At 45.9% G+C, this 18570-nt stretch overlaps 1 protein-coding gene across 2 annotated transcripts in view; it reads left to right on the top strand.

Annotated features, from left to right (window-relative positions):
* USP39 (ubiquitin specific peptidase 39) overlaps positions 1 to 17549 on the top strand; it is a 28789-nt gene extending 11240 nt beyond the window's left edge. For both annotated transcript variants that reach the window (XM_059659275.1, XM_059659274.1), the window contains 5 exons: positions 853 to 1041; positions 11238 to 11380; positions 14318 to 14453; positions 16201 to 16287; positions 17100 to 17549. In XM_059659275.1, coding sequence (XP_059515258.1) covers positions 853 to 1041; positions 11238 to 11380; positions 14318 to 14453; positions 16201 to 16287; positions 17100 to 17144 — 600 coding nt within the window. In that variant the 3' untranslated portion in view covers positions 17145 to 17549. The remainder of the gene's footprint in view (positions 1 to 852; positions 1042 to 11237; positions 11381 to 14317; positions 14454 to 16200; positions 16288 to 17099) is intronic.
* The last annotated feature ends 1021 nt before the right edge of the window (positions 17550 to 18570 follow it).

Raw genomic sequence — 18570 nt, 5'->3', positions numbered from 1 at the left:
AAAGGTCCCAGGTTCGATTCCGGTCAAGGGCATGTACCTGGGTTGCGGGCACATCCCCAGTAGGAGATGTGCAGGAGGCAGCTAATCGATGTTTCTCTTTCATCGATGTTTCTGACTCTCTATCTCTCTCCCTTCCTCTCTGTAAAAAATCAATAAAATATATTTTAAAAAAAAATAATAAAAATAGTCTAGTATTTAAGTGAACTCTCTGAAGATGGAAGCCTGTCCATTCTTGCATTCATCTATTCAGGTGGTGAAACTGCCCAGTCTGATGACTTCATCCTATATAATAAAAGGATAATGTGCAAATTGACCCGACAGCAGAACCAGTCGCTGTGATGCGCACTGACCACCAGGGGGCAGACGCTCAATGCAGGAGCTGCCCCCTGGTGCCCCCGGGCTTATGGCTGGCGAATGCAGCAGTCCACCACCAGGGTAGTACTAAGGCTGTCCAACTGACAGCTTAGGCCCGCTCCCCAAGGGCTCCTGGACTGTGAAAGGGCACAGGCGGGGCTGAGGGCACCACCCACCCTCAGTGCCCCCAGTGCATGAATGTCGTGCACTGGGCCTCTAGTTTCAATATACAGTGGGGCCTTGACTTACGAGTTTAATTCGTTCCGAGACCGAGCTCGTTAAGGAGCTCGTTAACTCAAATGACTCTATTAACTCAATGCAAAAAATCGGCCAAGAGACAGCTGGTATCTCAAAAAACTCGTTAGTCGGGACACTTGTAAGTCAAGGCCCCACTGTAAAAGAAGCACAATATAAATGTAACAAAACCTTGTTTCTTCTATCTGTAGTGGTCTCAAGCTGCTCACACTCCTCCCCCCCCTCCCCCCCACTCATTTTCAGCCAGCAGAAGAAAAAGAACAGCTGCTTCATAATGATGAGTACCAGGAGACGATGGTGGAGTCCACCTTTATGTACCTCACTCTGGACCTTCCCACCGCACCGCTCTACAAGGACGAGAAGGAGCAGCTAATCATCCCCCAGGTGCCGCTCTTCACCATCCTGGCCAAGTTCAACGGCATCACTGAGAAGGTAGCCCATTTGCACACCAGCCCTGCTAATACCCCTTCCTCTCTCTTGACTTTCTAAAAAAATGTTTTTTGATTTTTAGATAGAGAGAGGGAGAGAAAGGAGAAACATTGATTAGTTGCTTCCTGTACCCCCCCCCTCCCCCCACTGGGGACCGAGCCCGAAACTGGGGCACTTGCCCTGGCCAGGAATCAAACTGGGGACCTCTTGGTCCATAGGATGATGCTCAACCACTGAACCACACCGACTGGGCTCGCTTGACTTTTTAATTTTCTTTTTATACTTGGAAATTACCACACATACGTAATGTAATTATTATAAAGTGTGTTGTCCTAGGTGAGCCTCCCAGACCCTGTGCTGCTTCTAGCTAATCACCCCCTAACTCTTCACTTGAGTTTAGTACCTACCCCCTCTTGTATTTCTCAAATGTCCCGTAAACCTTCTGCCTCTGGTTGGTATGGAGGAAGGAGGGGTATGTAGGACAGTAGAATATCATAAAGGTAGGAAAAACTTCCATCTATTAAAAAATATAACAGTACTAAAGTGGGAAAAAACAACTAAAATTTAAGTAAACAATTCTTACTGTATCAAGTTAAAAGTTTCTTTTTATCTGCTGAGTTGTTGCTTGGTATGATATCAGTCTTCTTGAATTTATTAAGCTTGTTTTGTGGCCTAATGTGATCTGTCCTGGAAAATGTTCCATGTGCACTTGGAAAAAAGTCTTTGGGGGGCGGGTTGGGGATTAAAAAAAAAAAAGTCTTTGGGTGAAATATTCTATAAACGTCTATTAAGTTGAACTGGTCTAATGTTACTTACATTTAAGGCCATTATTCCCATATTAATTTTCTGTCTGGATGATCTATTCATTGATGTGAGTTGGCTATTAAAATCCCCTATTATTGCATTACTGTGGATTTCTCCCTTTATGTTCATCAATAATTGCTTTATATATAAATTACATATATATATATATATATATACACACTATATATATATATATATATATATATATATATATATATATATATATATATATATATTGCTATGTTGGATGTGTAGATATTTACAATTGTTATAACCTCTTCTTGGATTGACCCCTTTATACTTACGTAATGTTCTTTTTTTGTCTTTTTTACATTTTTTATTTTAAAGTTCATTTTGTCTGATATGAGTATTGCTATCCCAGCTTTCTTTTCATTTCTATTTGCATGGAATATCTTTTTCTACCCCTTTACTTTCTTTTTTTTTTTTTTTTTTTTTTTAATTAAATCTTTATTGTTCATATTATTACATTTGTTCCTTTTTTTTCCCCCCCATAACTCCCCTCCTCCCAGTTCCCACCCTACCCTCCGCCCTCACTCCCCACCCACTGTCCTCATCCATAGGTGCACGATTTTTGTCCAGTCTCTTCCCACATCTCCCACACCCCTTTCCCCCCCAAGAATAGTCAGTCCATTCCCTTTCTATGTCCCTGATTCTATTATAATCAACAGTTTATTCTGTTCATCAGATTATTTATTCACTTGATTCTTAGATTCACTTGTTGATAGATGCATATTTGTTGTTCATAATTTGTATCTTTACCTTTTTCTTCCTCTTCCTCTTCTTAAAGGATACCTTTCAGCATTTCATATAATCCTGGTTTGGTGGTGATGAACTCCTTTAGCTTTTCCTTATCTGTGAAGCTCTTTATCTGACCTTCAATTCTGAATGATAGCTTTGCTGGATAAAGTAATCTTGGTTGTAGGTTCTTGGTATTCATCACTTTGAATATTTCTTGCCACTCCCTTCTGGCCTGCAAAGTTTCTGTTGAGAAATCAGCTGACAGTCGTATGGGTATTCCCTTGTAGGTAACTGAGTTTCTTTCTCTTGCTGTTTTTAAGATTCTCTCTTTATCTTTTGCTCTTGGCATTTTAATTATGATGTGTCTTGGTGTGGTCCTCTTTGGATTCCTTTTGTTTGGGGTTCTCTGCGCTTCTTGGACCTGTAAGTCCATTTCTTTCACCAGGTGGGGGAAGTTTTCTGTCATTATTTCTTCAAATAGGTTTTCAATATCTTGCTCTCTCTCATCTTCTGGCACCCCTATAATTCTGATGTTGGTACGCTTGAAGCTGTCCCAGAGGCTCCTTACACTATCCTCGCATTTTTGGATTCTTTTTTCATTTTGCTTTTCCGGTTGGATGTTTTTTGCTTCCTCGCATTTCAAATCATTGACTTGATTCTTGCGCTCCTCTGGTCTGCTGTCGGGCGTCTGTATAATATTCATTATTTCAGTCCGTGTGTGCTTAATTTCTAGTTGGTTCCCCAATATAAGATCGAGGGTCTTATTAGTTTTCGTGTAGAGCTCATTAAGTTTATCCGCAGCTTCTAAACACTTCTTGAGAGACCTTAAAAGTGTGGTTCTGAACTCTATTTCTTCCATTGACAATTTTGTCCTGTTTCTTTGTCTCCGCATTTTATTATGCTTCCTTGGTGCACCCCCTAGTGGTCTTTGTTCGCAGTCTTATAGATAAATCTTGATTGCTGTAGCTAATTCCAGGGAGGGTTTGACCTCCAGGCCAAGTGGCTATGAGATTCAGCTGTGTCAGCGGTGAGAGAACTTCTGTCCTCTAGGGAGGTGCTAATCTAGCCTTTGCCTGAGGCTATCCGGCAAATGCCTCTGTGCAGGGCTTGGGCGGGGCTGGTCGCACAGGATCAACAGGGTGGGCCGGAGAGAGCAGTTATGGCGGCTCTCAGTCCTGTCCCAAGGGGCTCTGCCTCTCTGAGTCCCAGCACCCGCTGCAAAGCTGGGAGAGAAAGCTGCACTCGCTCTGACCGAAGCCAGACAGTCCCGCTTCTTCCGCCTGAGTCTGGGTCCCTAAAGACTCGCCCGGATCTGGAGCTCAGAGTCTGCGACTCCCTCCTGATTGAAAACAACAACCGCGCCCTCCGCCGCCAGCCCGCTCCGCGCACTCCGCACCTCAGAATTTGACTTCAGCACTGCGCCTCCTCTGAGTGTCCGTGTGCGTTTCTCTTTCCTCCTAGTTGTAGGACTTCCACTCAGCCAGCGCCCCTGTGGTTCTGGGTGATGTCCCTTCCGTTTTTTGGTTTCACTTTTGAAGTAGTTGTTCAAAGCAGCAAACTCCGGCGTTAACCTATGCCGCCATCTTGGTTCTCTGTCTACTTTCAATCTCTATGTTTCTTTCTGTTTGAAGTGACTTTCTTGTAAGCAGCATATAGATGGTCATGTTTTTTTTTGTTTGTTTGTTTTTTTAAAATATATTTTATTTATTTTTTTACATAGAGGAAGGGAGAGGGATAGAGAGCTAGAAACATCAATGAGAAAGAAATACCGATCAGCTGCCCTCTGCATGCCCCCCACTGGGGACGCGCCCGCAACCAAGGCACATGCTCTTGACCAGGATCGAACCTGGGACCCTTCAGTCCACAGGCTGACACTCTATCCACTGGGCCAAACAGGTCAGGGCGATGGTCATTTTTTTTTTTTTAATATATTTTATTGATTTTTTACAGAGAGGAAGGGAGAGAGATAGAGAGCTAGAAACATCGATGAGAGAGAAACATCGATCAGCCGCCCCCTGCACATCTCCCACCGGGGATATGCCCGCAACCCAGGTACATGTCCCTGACCGGAATCGAACCTGGGACCCCTCAGTCCGCAGGCCGACGCTCTATCCACTGAGCCAAACCGGTTTCGGCCATGTTTTTTAATCTATTTGGCCACCACCTATCTTTTCATTGGAACATTTAGTTCATTTACATTTAAAGTAATTATTGGTAATTATATACTTACTGTCATTTTGTTTATTGTTTCAGTTGTTTTTATAGTTCCCCTCTTCTATGAATCTCTCCTATTAATCTCTTCTCTTATGGCTTGCTGGTTTTCTTTAGTGTTTTGTTTGGGTTCCTTTCTCTTTATTCTTTGTATATCTTTTGTACGTTTTAGATTTGTGGTTACCATGAGGTTTGTGTATATAATTTTATATCTTATCAGTCTATTTTAAGCTGATAGGCATTTAAGTTTGAATATATTCTTTAGGTACTACATTTTTATACACACACACCCACGCTTTGTTATTAATGTCATGTTTTAGATCTTTTTGTATTGTATCTTCTAACTACTTCTTATAGTTTGAATTTGGTATGTTTTTCTTTTGACCTTTGTAGTAGCTTTCACTGTATTTATTAAATGTTTGGCTTTACCTGTGAGTTTTTTTCCTTTCTCATGTTATTTCTTGTTATGGTCTTTCTTTAGCTTTTCTTGTAAAACTGGTTTAATGGTGATAAATTCTTTTAGCTTTTGCTTGTCTGGGAAACTCTCTCTCTCCTTAATTTTAAATGATAACCTTGTTGGGTAAATGATCTAGGTTGTAGGTTCCTTTCCTTTTAGGACTTTAAGGAAGTCTGCCACTTATTTCTTTCCTATCAAGTTGCTGCTGAGAAATTAGCTGATGGCCTTATGGGGTTTCCTTGCATGTAATTCTTTGTTTTTTCCCTTGCTTTCTTCAAGATTGCCTTTTCATCTTTAACTTTTGCCATTTTAAATACAATGTCCTGGTGTGAGTCTCTTTGGATTCATCTTATTTGGAGCTTTCTGTGCTTCCTGGACCTGGATGTCTGTTTCCATTTCCAGGTTAGGAAAGTTTTCAGCCATTATTTCTAAAGTTTCATTTCTTTCATTCTTCTCTTTCTGGGATCCCTATAATGCTAATGTTTGAGTACTTGATGTTAGCCCAGAGGCCTTAAATTAGCCTCATTTTTAAAAATTCTTTTTTTATTTTTTGCTGTTCTGTTTGGTTGATTTCCATTAGTCTGACTTCCAGGTTGCTGCTCTTCATATTAGCTAATTTGCTGTTGATTCCTTCTGATACGCTTTTTATTTTCATTGCAGTTGTATTCTTTAGGTACTACATGGTTCTTTTAGTTCTTTAGGTCTGCTTGGTTCTTTTTTGTTGTTGTTAAATATCCTGAGGATATTTTTCCATTGATTTTTAGGGAGAGTGGAAGAGAGAGGGAAAGACAGAAACATTGATGCGAGAGAAACACCGATGTGAGAGAAATACATTGATTGGTTGCCTCCTACATGAACCCTGACCAGGGCCTGGGCCAGGGAGGAGCCTGCAACCAAAGTACGTGCCCTTGACCGGAATTGAATCTGGGACCTTTGGTTCGCAGGCTTTATCCACTGACCAACACTGGCTAGGGCTGGTTGGTTCTTTATTATACTTTATAACTCTTTGTTGAAATTCTCCCTAAATTCGTCCATTCCACTCTCAACTTTGGTGAGCATCCTTATGACCATTTCTTCCAATTCTTTATCAGGCAAATTATTTATTTCTGTTTTCTTAGGGTTTTTTTTCCTGGAGATTTTTATTCCTTCATTTAAGAGATATTCTTATTTTCATTTTGTTTGATTTTGTATGTTTGTTTATTTGAATTAGACAAAATAGCTATCTTTTCCAGTCTTGAAAAGGTGGCCTTGTGTAGCAATGGCCTCTGTGTAGGCCAAGCGTGCGGTGTGTTTGGCAGGCTGTTTAGGAGCCAGGCAGGTGCCTATGGTGTCTGGGGCACTGCCCTGCTGAACTGGAAAGCTCTGGTGGGAAGGCCAGGTGTGTGTGGTGATGCCTGTCGATCCTCTTTGCTCCCTTTGTTCAGGGTTGAAATGAGCTTAGGATGCGCCCAGGAACGCGCTGTGGTGACCCGGCAGGGAGGCCAGAGCGCCTGGGTAGAGCTCTGCCCTCCCTGTCGAGGTGGAGGGGGACGTAAACTGTTCACCAGCTCCTCCCGCCCTGGAGAAACTTCAGTCCCCAGAGCTCCCAGCCTTCTGTACACAGTCTCTTACTGGTTGTACAGAAAACAGTCCCGTGGAGAAGCGGGAGCAGGGCAGGTGCTTACAGCGCCGGGGGCACAGCCTGCTGGGCTGGAGCAGCTCCTGGAAGGGTGACCAGGGGGAGTGGTGACACCCTGATGTTCCTGCTTGCTCCCTGTGGAGGCAGAAGGCTGGGCGATGTCCTTGGGAACACTCTGCAGGTCCTTGCAGGTCGGCGGAAGCACCTGAACAGAGCTCTCTCCCAGCCGATGGAAGTGCGCTCACCAGCTCCTCCAGCGGGAGCCTTTCCGCAGCCCTGAGGGCTCCTGTGGTTGCCCGGCCTCCTCTATTAGGTCTCTTCTTTCTCCTTTTTGTTGCTCAGAAGCTGTTCATTCAGCTCTCAGTTGTCTCACAGGAGTAGTTGCTCTCAGTACACATTTGAGTTTGTTCATGGGAAGGGGTTTGTTCAGCATATTCCTGCTCAGCTGCCATCTTGGACCTCCCACTGCTGCATGTGTTTTGGGCACACATTGGAACTTCCTTCAGCAGCAGTAGCTGGAGGCAGAATGAGAAATGCTGACTTCCTGTCTCTCCTGGGAAGATAATCCTCTGGGAGCCTAGGGGAGGGAGCCCTGTGTTGTCGGCTGTACCGGTCTGGAGGGGATTTTCCATCACACTGAGTTTGGAGGGAGAGGAAGGGACAGGTCTTGGCTCAAATACCACAAACTCTCATTTTTCTTACTGGACTAGATTATCTTTTAGTAAGATTTAAAAAAATTTTTTTGATCGTAACTGAAGGATATTTTTCCACTGATTTTAGAGAGAGTGGAAGAGAGGGGGGAGGAGGAGAGAGAGACAGAAACATCGATGTGAGAGCCACATCAATTGGTTGCCTCCCACATATGTCCCAACCTGCAACCCAGGTACATGCCCTTGACTGGAATTGAACCTGAGACCCTTGTTGTTGTTGTTAGTCCTCACCCCAGGATATTTTTTCCATTGATTTTTAGAGAGTGGAAGGGACGGAGGGTAGGGTAAAAGAGAGAGAAACATCAATGTAAGAGAGACACATTGATTGGTTGCCTCCCACACACGCCCCTACTGGCACCAGGGATTGAACTTGCAACTCAGGTATGTGCCCTTAACTGGGAATTGAACTCATGACCCTTCAGTGTGTGGGCTGATGCTCTAACCATTGAGAACACTGGCCAGGGCCAGACTTCAGATTTAACGGACAAAATTTCCGGTCCATATGTCATATGTGAAAGTTAGTACTCTTTTAATTTTAACCATTTTATTTTATTTTTTATTGATTTTTTACAGAGAGGAAGGGAGAGAGATAGAGAGTTAGAAACATCGATCAGCTGCCTCCTGCACATCCCCCACTGGGGATGTGCCCGCAACCAAGGTACATGCCCTTGACCGGAACCGAACCCGGGACCCCTCAGTCCGCAGGCCGATGCTCTATCCACTGAGCCAAACCGGCCTCGGCAATACTCTTTTAATTTTAAAATGCTTTTAACCAAGATTTGTTTATAGTTAAATTAACAGCTTATTTTTTGTTATTAATTCACTGTTATTTTTAATAAATTTTAGCAAATAGGCCATATGTTGGAAAATGCACTAGAATTCCATCAACATAAATATCCTATCTAATAAAAGAGAAACATGGTAATTGGCGTACGACCGATACCCTTTTCATTGGCTAATCAGCGAGATATGCAAATTAACTGTCAGCCAAGATGGCGGCCGGCAGCCAGGCAGCTTGAAACTAACATGAGGCTTGCTTGCCTCAGTGACGGAGGAAACCAACGCTCCCCGCCTGTGGCTGCAGGCCTCTGAGCGGGCAGTTTAAGAAACATTGTAACAAATACGCCCAACTTCAGCCAGCAGATTCGCAACATTGTAAGCAAAGGCCAGAAACCTACTTTCAGCCGGAGGCCGAAGAGCTGGAGCCAAGCCTCAAGCTAAAGCCGACCAGAATAAAAAAAAAAAAGGAAAAGAGCGGTTGGGAGCTTCAGTCACCCCCAGCCTGAAAACAGCCCTCAGCCCCTCACCCAGACTGGCCAGGCACCCCAGTGGGGACCCCCACCCTGATCCAGGACACCCTTCAGGGCAAACCAGCCGGCCCCACCCATGCACCAGGCCTCTACCCTATATAGTAAAAGGGTAATATGCCTCCCGGCACCGGGATCAGCGGAGCCACGAGGCCTCCTGGCACCGGGATCAGCGTGACAGGGGGCAGCACCCAAACCCCCTGATCGCCCTGCGGCTCTGTGTGTGACAGGGGGCGGGGCCACAACCTCCCTATCGGCCCTGCTCTGTTCCTGACAGGGGAAGGCACCCCAACCCCCTGATTGGCCCTGCTCTGTGCGTGACAGGGGGTGGCGCCTCAACCTCCCCATCGACCCTGCCTTGAGTGTGACAGGGGGCAGCACCCAAACCCCCTGATCGCCCTGCGGCTCTGTGTGTGACAGGGGGCGGGGCCACAACCTCCCTATCCGCCCTGCTCTGTGCCTGATAGGGGGGAGCTCCCCCCCCCCCACGGGCCCTGCTCTGTGTGTGACAGGGTGCGGCGCCCCAACCCCCCCGCCCCCGGCCCTGCTCTGTGTGTGACGGGGTAGAGCCATAACCTCCCCATCAGCTCTGCCCTGAGTGTGAGAGTGGCGGCACCCCAACCCCCTGATCCGCCCTGCTCTGTGGGTGATAGAGGGCAGCACCCCAACCCCCTGATGGGCCCTGCTCTGTGCGTGACAGGGTACAGAGCCCCAACCCCCCTGATGGGCCCTGCTCTGTGTGTGACAGGGGGCAGCGCCCCAACCCCCGCATTGGCCCTGCTCTGTGTGTGACAGGGGGTTGCTCCACAACCTCCCCATCGACCCTGCCTTGAGTGTGACAGGGGACGGCGCCCCAACTCCCCAATCGGCCCTGCTCTGAGCCCGACCAGGGGCTGCACCTAGGGATTGGGCCTGCCCTCTGCCACCTGGGAGCAGGCCTAAGCCAGCAGGTCGTTATCTCCCGAGGGGTCCCAGACTGCTAGAGGGCACAGGCCAGGCTGAGGGACCCCCCCTCCCCCCCGAGTGCACAAATTTTTGTGCACCGGGCCTCTAGTATATTACATATCTATCTACAGCTACAGTTTACATATTTAAATCCAATCCACTTCATAAACTATGTTCGGCATGTGATCACATCAGATCATGAGTGGCATTTGGTTCTGTTGTCGCATGGGTGACTTTCTGCAGCAGTTTTAACACATGTTGGCTGATGTTCCCATGTGCACTAAGCCATGCCCCAGCCGAATGCATTTGTTTACTTGTGGTGACTGGTGAATGCATGCATTTACTAGACCTATTCAGGATAAATTTAAAATTACAGTAATAATAAATAAATAAAATTACAGTAATATATAGAAAACTTCTGTGAAATTAAACTTTTCATATATACTTAATTTTAATTACACAAATATGTCTACATAAGTAAAAACAGGTAAATTAACTAATTTTTCAATTTTTTTAACATATGCATTGGAAAAACCTACTTTATTACATAACGTACTTTCAGCTTTAACAGACACCTTTTTGGAATTAGTCTGTTATATTGAGCTTTTACTGCATGTGTATCTTAAAATTTTTTAAAAGCCAAACTGGCCAGGGCAATCCTAATTTTAAATTAAAATATTTTTCTGGGAAACTTGGGGTCCCTGAAGGGATCTGTTGTTACCTCCAGAAATCACCCACTCCAGAGAGCGATTTCTCATTGGTGTTTCCTCTTTGGTTACGATTAGTTCTTCACTCCTAACTCTTAGTTTTTACTGTGCTAAGTTGTGTTGCGTTGAGGAGAAATACATTTATGTGCACTAGCTTTTAAGCGTCTTGGGCTGAGTAGGTTGTCCTGGGTCCTCCACCATTCAGTCTCCTGAACATGCTGAGAGAGTCCTCAGTAAATGTTACCTGACAGATTGCACTCGACCCACGAGTCTTTGAGGAGGAAGGAACCTGGCAGTGTGTTGGCACCTCTGCTGAAACACCCTCAGTGATGAGGGTTTCTCACTGCTTCATAGTGCCTGTTCCATGGGTGCATGCATCCGAAGGCCAGGAAGTTCTTCCTTATTTTGAACTAAGTAGACTTTTATTCTGCAGCTTTTAACATAGCTTCTTTTTCACTTGGCATTTTTGTTTTCCTTGTAGAAACGGACGCCCACAGTTGAGGGAATTTAGTCTGCTTTAGCCAAAGTCTTCTTCCTAAGCCTTATACATGATTTCTGGGATCAGGTGTCTTGTGAATTCTAAGTGTAAGGCAATTATATGAAAAACTCAAACCAAAGCAAACCTTGTGCTCCTGCTCCGGTACTCGAGCACTAATTCGATAGTTTTCTTTCTGTCTCTAGGAATATAAGACCTACAAGGAGAACTTTCTGAAGCGCTTCCAGCTCACCAAGCTGCCTCCGTATCTAATCTTTTGTATTAAGAGATTCACTAAGAACAATTTCTTTGTGGAGAAGAACCCAACTATTGTCAACTTCCCTATTACGTGAGTATTACCCTGCTTCAGTTCCTCTTAGGGGGAGTGAGCCTGAATTTCTTTTCATATTTTTGTACCACTATTAATTTTGAAATGTTTAGTTGGAAATTGCAAGGTACAGAGCCTACTTATACTATGCAAGTTAAGAGTTTTTATTTGAAGACTATACTGGTAAATACTTCAAGGGCCTCAAGGATAGATGTTTATCTGGAAGCAATCCCCCTTTTACCTTCTTTCCTGTTGTTTGCTGGGGATTTCATTGTAGTGAAAAATTGTTGATAAAAGTAGAGTAGGACAGCCCTAGCCAGTTTGGCTCAGTGGATAGAGTGGCTCAGTGGATAGACTGAAGGGTCCTGGGTTCGATTCTGGTCAAGGCACATGCCCGGGTTGTAGGCTCGATCCCCAGTGGGGGACGTGCGGAGGCAGCTGGTCAATGATTCTCTCTTTTCATGGATGTTTCAATCTCTGTCTCCTTTCCCTTTCTCTCTCTGAAATCAATATTTTTATTAAAAAAAGTAGAGTAGGACAGGTAGGATCCTGCCTGGCTTTGCAGATGCTCCAGAGCAGTTAGATGCATCTGTTTGCTGGTCATCACTTCTTGCCATTGCAGTCGGGCGTGGACAGTGGGATGACTCCAGGTTGGTACTCACAGTCTAAAGTTCAAAGGGAGATATCTGTCTAGAAGTGACCACTAGATGTAACACTGTTAGCAGGTCTTGCGAATCCTTTCGGGTTCACATTACTGCGTTTTGTGCTGTGAATGCTAGCACATCAGACAGTTCTGCAAAGATTGGAAATATGATATAACTAGAGGCCTGGTGCACGAAATTCGTGCACTGGCGAGGGTGTCCCTCAGCCCAGCCTGCACCCTCTCCAGTCTGGGACCCCTTGGGGGATGTCCAACTGCTGATTTAGGCCCGATCCCTGTGGGGACTGCTGGCTCCCAACAGCTCACCTGCCTGCCAGCCTGATCTTCCCCTAACCACTCCCCTGCCAGACTGATCAACACCTAACTGGCCCCTGCCAGCCTGGTCGCCCCCAACTGCCCTCCCCTGCCAGCCTGGTCACCCCCAACTGCTCTCTCCTCCTTGCCCAGTCCCCCCCAACTGCCCTCCCCTGCCAGCCCAGTCACCCCTAACTACCTTCCCCTGCCAGCCTGGTTGCCCCTAATTGCCCTCCCCTGCCAGCCATCTTGTGGCTGTGGGCACCTACATCTTTGAGGGCAGGGCAGTCAGTTAGCATACTCCCTCCTTATTGGCTGTGGGCACCAGCCATCTTTGAGGGTGGGGCAGTCAATTAGCATACTCCCTCTTATTGGCTGCAAGCACCACCATCTTTGAGGGTGGGCAGTCAGTTAGCATATTCCCTCTTTATTGGCTGTGGGTGCCACCATCTTTGCGACGGAGTGAGGGTCAATTAGCATATTCTCTCTTTATTAGATAGGATTTCTGTTATTCTACCTTGTATTATTTAAATTTATGTAAATATTTGTAGGCTAAAAAGGATATATTTTTTCTAAAATTATATAGTTAACATATTCTCTTAAAATTCACATTAACTGTCAATCTATTTTCCTAATTAACTATTTGAAAGTTCTTAATAACTGTGTCAATACAATTTCACTGCAAAAGGAGGGATAAGAATAAAACTGACTTCAAAAGCAGGAAAGAGGGCAAGTAGCTCTCTCAGGTCCTGCTTCTTCTCTTGTGTCTGGTTCCAGGAGACAGCAGGGCGGCAAGCCCTCTGAGGGCTCCTACCAGATCTAGCTCAGGTCTGATTGGCTCCAGGCCTAGTTTGAAAACCTTGAATAAATTTTCTCTTTTACACTTAAGCTACCTCAGGTTGCTTTCTGTTATTTGTAACTATTCCTCTTGCTTGGCCCATGGTTGGCAAGCTCTGGCTTGCGAGCCACATGCGGCTCTTTGGCCCCTTGAGTGTGGCTCTTCCACAAAATACCACATGCGGGCGCACACGTACAGTGCAATTGAAGCTTTGTGGTCCATGCGCAGAAGTCGGTATTTTGTGGAAGAACCATACTCAAGGGGCCAAAGAGCCGCATGTGGCTCGCGAGCCGCAGTTTGCCGACCACTACTCTTGGCTAAAAGAAAGAAAATCAAATAAAGAAGCAAGGTCCGGCCTGGCACATGTGGCTCAGTGGTTGAGCATCGCGCTGTGAACCAGGAGGTCATGGTTTGATTCGTGGTCAGGCCACATGCCTGGGTTGCAGGCTCTATCCCCAAAAGAGGGTGTACAGGACGCGGCCAATCAATGATTCTCTCATCATTGATGTTTCTATCTGTTTCTCCCTCTCCCTGCCTCTCTAAAATCAATAAAAAAAGGAAAAACATTTAAAAAAAGCAAGGTTCCAGAAAATAAATAAGTCAATGCTTGGTTTGCCTTATTGAAGTTGTTAACCATGATTGTGTGCAGCCGCCACCCACACAATCCTGTGGTTGGGTCTTCCACAGCCTGAGCCGAGACGGGTGCTGTGTGAACACCGCAGCTGCAGCTGATGGCCAGGCCAGACAGAGGCTGAGGCGGCCAGGTCTGTCGTCTCAGTCCTCACCGTCTCAGAGATGGTGATGCATTCTCATCGTAGAAGAGCCTTACGTTATGTAATCTGCTTAAGCTCACACATAGTTCAAAAGTGGCAGAGCCCCGATTCTAGTTCAAGTCTGATTGACTCCAGGCCTACAGTGTACTGTTGACTGCTAGAGAGGCTTTTAAAATCTGCTTTTTCCATAGAGCCAGTCTTTCTAGTTTGACTCATTTTAATGGCAGATTATGTGAATTTCCACAAACCTGGACTTCTTTGGGTCTGCAAACCTACCTAGAACCGAGGTCCTAAGATAGGCTATAGTAGCTTTGTGGGTCATTTGTGTAGGACAGTTTCTCTAACCTGGTAGCCTTTGTCTGATGTTCTGGCTTTATTTTCACCGTTACCAGGAATGTGGATCTGAGAGAGTACCTGTCTGAGGAAGTGCAGGCCGTGCATAAGAACACCACCTATGACCTGATCGCCAACATCGTGCACGACGGCAAGCCCTCCGAGGGCTCCTACCGGATCCACGTGCTTCATCACGTGAGTGGCGCTGACTTCTCGTGCACAGAGGGGCACACAGCTGGTGTTCCTTTGGCGTCTCAGAGGGCAGCTCCCTTCCGTTTGCCCTTTCTTCACCCTGACCTTGGGATTCTGCAAGTAACAAAGATGTCCGTGATGAGTTTGAGGCAGTGGTTCTCAATTTTGGCTGCACATTGGACTCATCTGGGGAGATTTAAAATCCTGATATGTGGGTACCACCTCAGGCCAATTACATGAGAACCATGTAACATAGGCCTGTTGGTTTTCAACTGTGGTAGAAGCCAGGGATGCTGCTCAGTATCCTACAAGCAACCCCCACAGCAAAGAATTATCTGCCTAAAATGTCAGTCAGGGTTAAGAGGCTGCATTGGAGTATCGGGAGGTGGGAAGCAGGCATCATGATGTTTTAAAATTCCCCAGGTGATCCCACGGGCAGCCAGCTCTGAGAATCCCTGTCCGAGGCTGCTGCCTCACCGCTGAGCGTGGAGTCCTTGGACCAGCAACATTCACGTCGTGAGAATGTCGTTAGAAATGCAGAACCTCAGGCCCTACCCGAACCCTCTGAATCAGAAGCTGCATTTCAACAAGGACATCTGATTGATACAGAGTTAAATTTTATGAGCTACTTGTCTAGAAGTTTCCCTTTCAGCCAAAAAATTTTGTGAATTTGGCTCAAGCTGAAAATGGATGAAACATGTACTTAAGATGTATTTGGCCTCGCACAGATTATTAGCTCAGGTTGTTCTCATTTGGTTAGTTTCCTGGGACTGTTCTGTTTACCAGGAGCCTGGGAAGTTCACCAAGTGCTCAGTGCATGTTCCTCTGGTTTATGTCTTTAAAGCGCATCTCCAGGACAGGTATTAACACCACCGCTTTACAGCGAGGAGACCTGCCGTCAGAGTTGCAGTAATTTATGTACTGAAGTCAGTAGAATTAGGATTTAAACCCAGATATTCTCAACCAGGCCTCAAACCGGGAACAGGGACTTGATTATGGGATCCTCAGCTTTTGTTTAGGTTTCCTGTATTCTGAACTATTGGACTGTCTGGAATATCTATACTCTGTAGTGTCTGTTTGGCATTTCTTAGAAGTTTGGATGGATGAGGCAGGTGACCTTCCAGAAGGGCCTCCTTCCCCTTGCTTATGGAAGCATGAAGTGAGGTAGGTTTTGCTGTATTTGCAGCACTAGTTTTATTGAGCAAAAGGAGTGAGTTAGGATGAGTAGTGTCCACCAAGGACACTTTTTCTTGACTGTCACTGTGTTCTATGGGGTCGGACGGGACTGTCCATTGTTAGGTTTTTCCAATAGTTAACACTGTATGTACCTCCTAAGTGACTGTATCCAGTCTGTCATTTTTGGGCAGCAAAGAGATGTCTTAGGTGAGGAGTAGAGGACTTTTCCCCCTTCTCTTTATTCACCTAAATTCTTCTTAAAAGGTATAAGGTGTTTGGACTGTATTATACTTAAAAAAATCTTCCTGAATTTGGCAGGAATTGCATTTGCCAAAATCAGTACCCAAAAAGCTCTTTAAATCGAATGATGCCTAGTAGAGGTCATGCACCCTTTTACTTAGGATAACTCCTGCTGGGTGATGGTCTCCTGGCTGTTCTAATTCCTCTGACTGTGGTCCCTTTCTTACCTAGCATGTCAAACTCACGGCCAGTGGGCTGCATGTTTGACATGCTTGGCTGTACACCCTTTTGGTTTCAGTGAACAGACTAACCCAGCCCTTCATACTCTTTGCAGGGGACGGGCAAATGGTATGAATTACAAGACCTCCAGGTCACTGACATTCTCCCCCAGATGATCACACTGTCGGAGGCTTACATTCAGGTGAGTTGGCCGCAGACTTGACCAGTGCCAGATAGATGGGGTGTGGGGTCAGTGAGGAGCGATGGGCATGAAGGCAGGAAGTAGGATTGGGTTGGAGCCTCGGTTAGGCTGGGCGCCTGTTGGGATGCACTGAGGAGTGAGATTATATGGCCTTAACAGTCTAGGAGTCTAGGAGATCTCCAGGGAAGAACAGCAGGCAGGGAAGTACGGAACACTTATGAGTGAGCAAGGAGGTTACGTTTATGGCCAGGTTAGTCTTGCACAGGTGTGGGATCTGATTTCAAGGAGGAAGGGCGTGGAATCATCAGGGCACCAGTTAGGAGTCGGCTCTGAAGCGTCCCCAGTTCTCTAGGCAAAGTTAACCCTCTTCTCGACCCCACAGCACTCTCCCTTCTTTATTGGAGCACCATCCGTGTTAGTCCACCTGCTCTGTTGGGTTGAGAGCTGGCGGAGCAGACTGTCTCTGCCTTCTCCTTGTAACTGCCCTAGTACCTGATGAAGAAGGAAGACTGAGACGAAGGGAAAGCTACAGCTTTATCAAAAAGGGAGACCCTTCTCATTCTAGAATGAACTCCTAGAAACTTTGTCTAAGGTTATAGGCTTGACTATGAGTTCTTTTTCAGAAGGGGGTTTGGAATGGGAAGTAAGAAGGAGAGGGGGATGAAGAGGATTTTCTGGAAATTAGTTTCAGGGGACTTAAATGTGCAAGTTGAGCCCCAGGCTATCTATTGCGTAGGTTAGAGTAGGTATTTTGTGACGATTTGTAGATTGAATACCAGTTCCTAAATATCTATTGAATTCATTTCTTACAGATTTGGAAGAGGCGCGATGATGAGACCAACCAGCAGGGGGCTTAAAGGAGAAGCCAGCCCTGGCTTTGCTTCCAGGGGCTTTGTTGAATATGTAAATACGTAAACGACTACAGCGTGACTGAACATCCCTGGGCCAGCCTAGTTTTTATGGGTGTTGGTTCACACCAGGGCATCAGAGGGCCCACCTGCCTGGGATGACTTGGATCAGTTTATTGTGGATGATGTTCTTTCTCCTTCCTGTCTAGCTCCCCTCTAGCTTCAGTAGACCAGGACTCCTTCACAGATTATGTAATTTATTTCTGAGTAGCTACGAGTATCTGGAGGATAAGATCATTTCTTCTAAGCCTCAAAGCTTCAGGATTCTAGGAATAAGAGCATGAAGCCAGTAGCATCCTTTTTTCTTCTTGAATTTTTTTAGAATGAATTAAATATTTTCCTGTTTGTAAACCAGCCTCTTGTTTTATATCCTTCCCTTAGGCTGTTGTGTTTGTTTTGTTTTTTCTTTAACCCTCACAAACTGTCTATCCTATAGTCTATCATCTGGTGGACACCACGCTTGTGTCTTCCTGTCACCTTGTGGGTGGTGTGTCAGTGAGGATTGCGTTTGTCTCTAAGTAACAAAATATCTGACCAAAAGCCATCGATTATCATTGTACTTAACGAGAAGTCCGGAGGTGAGCGGTTTCAGCCTGTGGTGCAGGGCTGTGAGGGAAGAGGGACGGGAGGACAGTGGGAAGAGCAGCTGGCTGCAGTGCAATTCTGAGTCTCAGCCAGGCCAGCAGGAGCCAGAGAAAGCTCGCCTGTCAGAAGAATCACGCAGAAACGGCTTTCGTCCAGCCCAGACATTGATGAGGAGCAGTCTGGAGAAGTGCGAACTTGGCTGAGCACTGCAGGTCTGAGGGTGGGAGCTGAAGCTACAGTACTGATGGCAGTCAGTCCACTACAGCAAGGTCTCTGCCCCCTTTACTTCTGGGACACAGTGCTGTCCTTGCTTCCCTCTGCCTCCAACAGCTTCAACATTTCCTTTGCAGGCCCATCGTCCTCCATCCAGCTATTAAAAGTTGGGATTCCAAGCCCTGGCCCACATGGCTCAGCTGGCTCTGTTCACTGAAAGGTGGCCAGTTCAGTTCCTGGTCAGGACACATGCCCGGGTTGCGGGCTCGATCCCCGGTAGGCATGTAGGAGGCAGCCAATTGAACCTCTCTTCCTCTCTCAAAAAAATTTTTTTAATGGATTCCTCAAGTTAGGTAGGCCCTCCTTCTCACTGTTTACTTTTTCTGTGGGCCACTTCAACTGTGCCTATGGCTTCATTTGTCACGTTAAGGGCTGTGGCTCCCGTCTTAATCCCAGACTTGTCGAAATTCTTGAATTTAGAGCCTATTGCCTACTTGACATATTTTGGGTGTCTTAAAGTCAACTCATACTCAGTGTTGTTCAGATCTGAGCTTGTGAGTTTTCTCCTCATACTTGG

Source organism: Myotis daubentonii, chromosome 12 (genome assembly GCF_963259705.1).
Source record: "Myotis daubentonii chromosome 12, mMyoDau2.1, whole genome shotgun sequence".
NCBI classification, from domain to species: Eukaryota; Metazoa; Chordata; class Mammalia; order Chiroptera; family Vespertilionidae; genus Myotis; species Myotis daubentonii.
This window is presented reverse-complemented; position numbering and strand designations above follow the sequence as displayed.